Source organism: Myotis davidii, unplaced genomic scaffold (genome assembly GCF_000327345.1).
Source record: "Myotis davidii unplaced genomic scaffold, ASM32734v1 scaffold866, whole genome shotgun sequence".
Taxonomy (NCBI): Eukaryota; Metazoa; Chordata; class Mammalia; order Chiroptera; family Vespertilionidae; genus Myotis; species Myotis davidii.
The window spans coordinates 527,952-535,857 of NW_006297145.1; the positions used below are offsets into that span (position 1 = coordinate 527,952).

The window sequence follows — 7,906 nt, forward strand, 5'->3', positions numbered from 1 at the left end:
TGCACGCCCGCACGTGGTATTTTGTGGAAGAGCCACACTCAAGGGGCCAAAGAGCCGCATGTGGCTCGTGAGCCGCAGTTGCCAACCACTGTCTTAGACCCTTGCACGCCCACTGCTTTGAGCTCCCTACCATATTCCGGAAGATGATCTCCCATGTTTCAAAAGCGATGTCCAGAGGATCCCACTCCACTTCCACAGATGTCTCCTTGATGGACTTGAATTTGAGGCCTTCAGGTGCAGGCAAGTCTGTCAGGAAGACCATGGAGAGGAGGTAAGGATGGCGACATTTTGGTGGCGGCCACAAAGCCCTGTTCTGCTGAATCCAGGGGCGGGCATTTGAGCTGGGGTCTACTTAAAGGTTCTTCTGGGATGCTGTCTACTGCACGGCAGCATGAAAATTAATGTTAGGACCAACCATATGGTTCAGTCTGGGCAATTTCATGTGCTTAAACCTGATACGTGCACCGGCTTTGGAATCAGACAGACTTGGGCTAGAATTTCAGCTCTGCAGTTACACATGTTGTGTACATGGGAAAGTTGCACAAAATGCCCCAAGCCTCAGTTTCTTCACTTGGGAGAAGAACATGCCCCTTGGGAATGTTTTGGGACTGCGTGGTATATAGCATGTAGACTGCGAGGCATGGTTCCTGACATGCAGCACAAGTTTAATATGGCAACCAGTGTTGTTATGACTAAGCAAAAAAATAAAATTACAACTTTCTAACCTAACTTACTTTTCAGGTAGGAAGAAAATTATACTGATGTTAGATTCTTAAAGGAATAACTTGAACTTCTAGTGTTTCTACTTTTAAATATATATATAGTGAGTTTCATAGGAATATAGTATGGAATAGAGTGGTTAAGAGCATAAATCTTCAACTGGACTGCCAGGGTTCAAATCCCACCTTCACCATTTATTAACTGTGATTTGGGATGAGATGCTTAAACGTTAGGAGTCTCAGTTTCCTCATCTGTACAATGGGTCAACAATAGCTCCTATCTTACAAGATTATTATGAGTTAGTATATGATGAGTTTCTTTTTTTGTTGTTTTTTTTTTAAAGAATTTCTTATTGAAATTTAGAGAGAGAGGAAGGGAGAGGGTGAGAGAGAACATTGATGTGAGCAAAACATTGATCGGCTGCCTCCTGCACACCTCCTACCTGGATTGAGCCTGAAACCCTGGCATGTGTTCTGACTAGGAATCAAAACTGGCAACCTTCTGATGCAGGGGATGATGCCCAACCTACTGAGCAACACCGGCCAGGACAATGGGGAATTTCTTTAAGAAAATATTTAGGGGGCTTCACTGGATTCCAGGGTCTTAATTGGTATAACTCTGTAAGGATAGCTATGGGGCAAAGGCAAGGTGGCAAGGGGTGAGGGGAGGGCAGTTGAGGCTGCCGAGGGCGGTTCTGCTCACTCACAAGTGGCCACCCTTGCGCTGACGGGAATGCTCCTCTTGTTCTCCAGGATGGCGAACACTCGGATAAAGTACTCCACGCCAGGCTCCAGCTCCTGGATGGTGGCGGACGTCTGGTCCCCGGGGACCCGGAACTGTATCTCCAGGCCGTCCTCGTGGGTGGGCGTGTACATGATGAGGTACTCTGTGACCCGCATCTCATTCTCCCAGGTCAGGTTCACAGTCTCCTCAGTCACTTCTGTCACAATGAGGTCTTTGGGAGGGGACACTGGGGGGAAAGAGGAAGGACAGCTTGGGTCAGTAATGGGCCCTGTTGAGTCTCCCTTCCACTAGCAGTCACAGAGGTCCAGCTCCATTTTCTAACCTGCAGAACTCATGGGGGAGCCCTTGCAGCCACCTGTCTTTAAAATCTCGGGTGGCCGTCACCCCCTTTAGGCTGTGGTGTCAGGTCTGCAGGGTAGCCTGGAGGGTTCTTTGTGACCCATTTCCTCCACCTCTCCGTTCCTTGGACCCTTGTACAGAGCCTGGCCATCTGCATGGGAAGGGGCAATCTGAGCTTAGCTCCCTGCTCTGCACTTCAAATCACACATCCTGTGCACTCAGAAGGGATTCTGAGCTCATCTGGTCCAACTGTTTCACTTTCTAGATGTGAGTGAGGTAGAGGGACTTGCCCAGCTTAGCTTATCTCATCCCATCTGGGACTCACATGTCCCTACCAGCCAGCTGTTCTGCCTTGACCACATTAAACCCACAGGCATTTATTTATTATCTATCTACCAATAGTTTTAATCAAGGTAGAAATTCTCCATGGTGACCACTGTAATATGGATGGGTGAGAGAAGTAGAAAGAAGACCCTCACTAAACATGAGCATTATTGGTCCTTGTGGTGTTTTCACTCAACCAATCGTTTACTGAACACAACTGTACACCATGCCTTGTGTTAACTGTGGGGATAATTCTCCTTTAAGGATCTCACAATCCTTGGGATCAAAGACAATGCAGAGAAGATGATGTAAGAGACGGGCCTGACTTGTGAGTGATCAGCACTTAGTCTTGAGTTGAGTGTGCATGGAAAACAGTTTGTTTTATATAGTCTTACTGCTCAATGTAGCTGATTTTTTACCTCCCTCCAAATAGAGGGATCAAGTTTATTATTGATTTGATGTCAGTGGGAAGTAGGAAAGAAAGTTGATGCTCAACGAAAGGGAGGCTATCATTTCCTCTACTGGGCATGGGTGTTAAACTCAGTGTAGATGAGGTAGGCAGACTCAGATATCAGCTTTGTGATCGATTAGCTATGTGTCCTTGGGACAATTCCATAACGTCTCTGAGCCTCTGAGACTTTAAATAGGTAGCTGCTCAGCAGGTGAATCAAGCCCTTCAAAGAATTAGTGTGTGTGTTTACTATTCATACACACCAGGTGTAGTCAGTCACAGCCTCATCTCCCAGAGGGAGCTCTGGTACTCACCCTCTGAGCAGTCCTCCCCGGTGTAGCCCTCATTGCAGATGCAGCGGCCGGCGATGCACTGCCCCCAGTGACTGCAGTCATTGGGGCAGGAGCGCTGCCCACAGTCCAGGCCCGTGAAGCCCTCATGGCAGACGCACTGGCCATCCACGCACCGGCCGCGGCCGTTACAGTCGCTGGGACACCTCCGCTCCTTGCAGTCTTTGCCCATGAAGCCTTCGTGACACACGCACTGCCCGTTCACACAGCGACCCTGGCCATGGCAGTCCCCAGGACAGGACAGCTCTGCACAGTCACGGCCGGTGAAGCCGTCCTCACACACACACCGCCCCTCCACGCAGCGGCCCCGGTGGCTGCAGTCCTTGGGGCACCGCAGATCCCGGCAGTCCTCGCCCGTGTAGCCGTCACTGCAGACACACATGCCGTTCACGCAGCGGCCGTGTTGGTGGCAGTCATTGGGGCAGCTCATCTCACTGCAGTCGTAGCCTTGGAAGCCCTGCTCACACACACACTTCCCCTTGATGCAGCGGCCCCGGTTGTGACAGTCGTTGGGGCACCGCAGCTGGCTGCAGTCCTCCCCGGTGTAGCCGTCGTCACACACACACTGCCCGTTGACGCAGTGGCCATGGCCGCTGCAGCCATTGGGGCATCTGAGCTCACTGCAGTCAGCGCCCGTGAAGCCGTCGTCACACTCACACTGCCCGTCGATGCAGCGGCCGTGGTTGTGACAGTCGGCGGGACACCTCTTCTCACTGCAGTCCACGCCTGCAAAGCCCTCGTCGCACACGCACTGGCCCTCCTCACACCGGCCCTGGCCGTGGCAGGAGTTGGGGCAGGTGAGCTGCCCACAGTCCTCCCCCGTGAAGCCTTCTTCGCAGTAGCAGGTGCCATTGACACAGCGGCCCCGGTCGTAACAGTCGTTGGGGCAGATGAGCTCGCTGCAGTCCTCGCCTGTGAAACCCTCGTCGCACACGCACTCGTTCTCCACGCAGCGCCCGCGATTGTAGCAGTTGTTGAGGCACAGGGGCTCGTTGCAGTCCTCACCCGCAAAGCCGTCCTGGCACACACACCGGCCGTCCACACACCTGCCATGCTCCTCGCTGCAGGGCACCGGGCACAGCTCCTGGCTGCAGTCAGCCCCGGTGTAGCCTTCGAAGCAGACACAGACCCCATTCACGCACTTGCCCTGGTCGTTGCAGTCGCTGGGGCAGGCCAGCTGGCTGCAATCCTCCCCGGTGAAGCCCTCGTCGCAGATGCACTGCCCGTCGAGGCACTGGCCTTGCAGGTGACAGTTGCCTGGACAGTCAGGCTCGGAGCAGTTGGGGCCTTTCCAGCCAGGCTCGCAAACGCAGCCGCACCCTTCAGTGCTGAAGTTGCCCCGGCCACTGCAGAAAGGCCTAGTGTCCAGGCGGCCTGCAACGGAGAGATCAGAGGCTCTTAGCTGAGCACAGTTCCTATCCTTGAAACCCAGATTCGAATTCTGCCAGAGCACAGCTGCACCCTCGGGCCCCATCTGGCTTGAAAACTAGTTGTTTACTGTGTGAAATCAGATGGAACACATCTAATTGCACGAGGGAGGAATTCTTAACTTGAACTCTGAAATTTGTAGACTTATATGCAAAGGCTGTGTGTGTTTAGGTTTGTAGGCATGTGTGTCTGTGTGTGTTTCTACCCCTAGGGAGAGGATCTACAGTTTTCACCAAATTTTCACATAGTCCCACAACCCCAATGGTTATGGATCACTGCCATGTGGAATGTGTTATGCTGGGCTATGTTACTTCTACATAGTCTAGCCAAGTCAGGCACCTAAGAGATTTCCAAGAAATAATTGTTTAACGAACCCAATTCTGACTCTTTGACTCAATAGCTGCGCTGCATTTGGGATGGGCTATAGAGTCTTTCTGGATCCCAGTTTCTTCATCGGTCAAGTGGGACCAATAGACCACTTCCCTGGGGCCCATCAGGGTTAAAGGGGTACATGGAGACCTGACTGTTATGCTCATCGTGATGTTCTCTTGCAGAGTTTTGTTTGGGTTGACTCAAGTTTGGCATATGGGTTTACTTGACCAAAACTTTCTAATTTTCCATAACTGAAACGAGAAAGCGAATGAGTGGCTTTCTAATTCTGCAAGGACAACTTGCAATTTGGCTCTTCCCCCATAGACTCATCGGCCTCTGTCCTCTTTCCTCTCTTTCCTGGAGGTTGCCGTGGTGAGTGAGTCTGTGCGACATGGGTCAGCGCTGACATGACTTCAGCTCTTTGAAGTCTGTATCATGTCTCAGCTGTGCTTACAGGAGTAACTGACATGGTCTCCGTGGAACCCAGGGAGAAGCAATGACACTCACTCCACTTTCTCTGCATCTAAATACAGTTGAATGAATATGGTTCATCCCCGTTCTGATGCCAGGAAGGAAGGCAATTTTTTAAAAAGTTGGTTTGAAAAGTGAGACTCTACGCTTGTGCTGTGTAGTACGGTGGCCACTGGCCACCTGTGGCTCTTAGGCACTTGAACTTGAACTGTGGCTGGTCTGAATTGAGATGGGCTGGAAGTGTCAAATCCAACCAGATTTCGAAGGCTCAGTGTAAAAGAATATAAAATGTCCATTAATATTTTTTATATTTATTACAGGCTGAAACATGGATATTTTAGTTCTATTGGGTTAAATAAAATAGATAATTCATATTATCCTTAGCTGCTTCTTTTCATTTATTTTGACTACTAGGAACTCTAAGGTTATATATATTCTCACGTTATATTTCTATTGGCTGGCCTTGCTGCTCTAGATAAGTATTTCAACCCAGTTTTTAGAATTAACCCTATTGTGTAACTCCCAGGGAGTTGAGAGATAGAAGATAAACTAATATATGCATAAAGGAAACTTGTTTTTTTCTTGTCTTAGAATCCTAGAGCACATCTTTAGTACTTTCCACTAAGTCTACTGATTAGGTCTATTCTTAAAATAATTTGTCCAAGTAATTCATGGTAATTTTTTCTGAGTGGCAGAAATAGAGATTTTCATCTCTGATTTCAAGCTGTTGAAATTCCTGCAGTTCTATCAACTTTAGGGAATGGAGATGAAGACATGATTTCAAAGTGGTAACATTTCTTTAAAAAGGCTGCGGGCTGGTATTACTGGAGGACTGTGAACTCTGGAGACACACAGGCCTGTTCAAAGCTTCCATCCCTTATCACCCTGTGTGTCAGCTGGTTGAGTTCTTTGAGTCTCAGTTCTTAGATCTATAGAATGGACCTTCAGCCTTATATTAAATGGTTGCTGGGAAGGTTATGCTAGATAATGAATTACAGAGCCATGTACATAAAAAGGGGCTGAAATCATAGTTGTGATCATTATCATTGTTGCCATTCAATTGGAGCATTTATTCCAATTTTCAGGCTTTGTACTGCCATAGGTGGCCTTGTACCTTTGTAATAACTAACAACCAGGGTGTGGAAGACTGCGTTTTTTATTTTAAACCTTTTCTAAAAACATAGATTTTTTAGAAAAAGTGGAAGGGAGAGGGAGAGAGAGAGAGAAAAAAACAGCGATGTGAGAGTGAAACATTGATCAGCTGCCTCCTGCCTGCCCCCTACGGGGGATCGAGTCTGCAACCCAGGCATGTGCTCTGACTGGGAATCGAACTGGTAACCTTTTAGCACATGGAATGACGCCCAACCAACTGAGCCAGGGCTGGAATATTGTGGTTTAAGTCCTAACTTGGTCACTTACTGCAGGACCTGGAGGAATTCCATCGTACTTCTGGGCCTCAGTTTCCCTATTTGTGCAATGGTGTAATAGGGCTATATCATCACCTTTCAGCGTCTGATCTTTGGGTCAGGAGTTTCATAAAGTGTTCATAGGTTTTGAGGTAGAGAATGTGTTCATTTCATGGTCAAATAAATTTTGGAAACAAGTGATTAAAGTGAAATTACTACAAATTCCTCAGAGAAGCAGTTGTCACTGAGAGCAGAATAGAGATGGTGACAGTCTCCACATTTATTTGACCATCAAATCTTTTTGTAATGAATCCCCTGTGAGGCTAGTTTCCCCAGGAACCCACTTTGGAAACAACTGAAGGATCTTGCCATGCTCATCATTTCTCCCACTCGTACCTTCGGCAGGCTGGAGGCAGCAGCCTGCTCCCATGCTGCACTGCTCCCGCAGGGAGGACACCAGGTTCTCCAGCTCCTCCAGTCGGCTCAGGAGCTCCTTGATGTCAGGAGCAGGGGCACACCCACAGGCCCGGCGGGGGATGTTGATGCGGTGTGTGAAGACGATCTGGTTTCCCCCGTCCATGGTGTGCTCCTGGAAGCTTTCACTGGGCTCCGAGGGTGGGGCCAGATCCTTCTCCCCACTGGCCGATTCCAGATCCACAGAGCACTGGGACCCAATAGGCAGCTTGATGTTGTAGACGTGGTTGAACACCACTGGCTGGTTTTCCTCCGGCAGAGTGATGTTCACCCCAGTCTGTCGCTTGTGCCGAATGACTTTCTTGAGGACCCCACCTTTAGCAGTGAGGGCAAGCAAAGCTAGGCAGATGCCCACCAACAGCCGAGTCACGGCCCCCATGGTGGAGGTGGGTTTGGTGGGATGTTTCTGGGGTTCTAAGATCCTAGGGCGTCTTACTCTCAGGTAGAGTTGGGGTCTTGGAAGCACAGAGTTGAATTATCAGTTGTTCCTGATCCACTTGAAGAAATCCTCTTCTACAAGTAAATAAAGAAAAACAACAAGCTTATTAGTATGTTCTTCTCATTGAATCCACTGACTCTGCAATTGTAGTGAATGTTTACTTTGTCGCCTATATTTGAAGCTCTCTTGGTATTCATTCAATATTCACTGAGTGTTGATATTCAGTGGTCTCTAAAGGAGTAAAGAGGATCAGATACAAACAGAGGTTGGAGGTGACATGCTACTGTGCAACTTACTGGTCCCCTGCTAAGTTGTCTTATTCATCTATTTACCTCAGGGGTCCTCAAACTTTTTAAACAGGGGGCCAGTTCACTGTCCCTCAGACCGT

General features: G+C 48.9%; 1 protein-coding gene across 1 annotated transcript in view; it reads right to left on the reverse strand.

Annotated features, from left to right (window-relative positions):
• TNC (tenascin C) overlaps positions 1-7,906 on the reverse strand; it is an 89,431-nt gene that overhangs the window by 57,213 nt on the left and 24,312 nt on the right. Inside the window, exons 2-5 of the mRNA XM_015569899.1 lie at positions 7,002-7,592; positions 2,893-4,302; positions 1,427-1,690; positions 131-246 (exon numbers count right to left, since the gene is read on the reverse strand). Coding sequence (XP_015425385.1) covers positions 131-246; positions 1,427-1,690; positions 2,893-4,302; positions 7,002-7,458 — 2,247 coding nt within the window. The 5' untranslated portion in view covers positions 7,459-7,592. The remainder of the gene's footprint in view (positions 1-130; positions 247-1,426; positions 1,691-2,892; positions 4,303-7,001; positions 7,593-7,906) is intronic.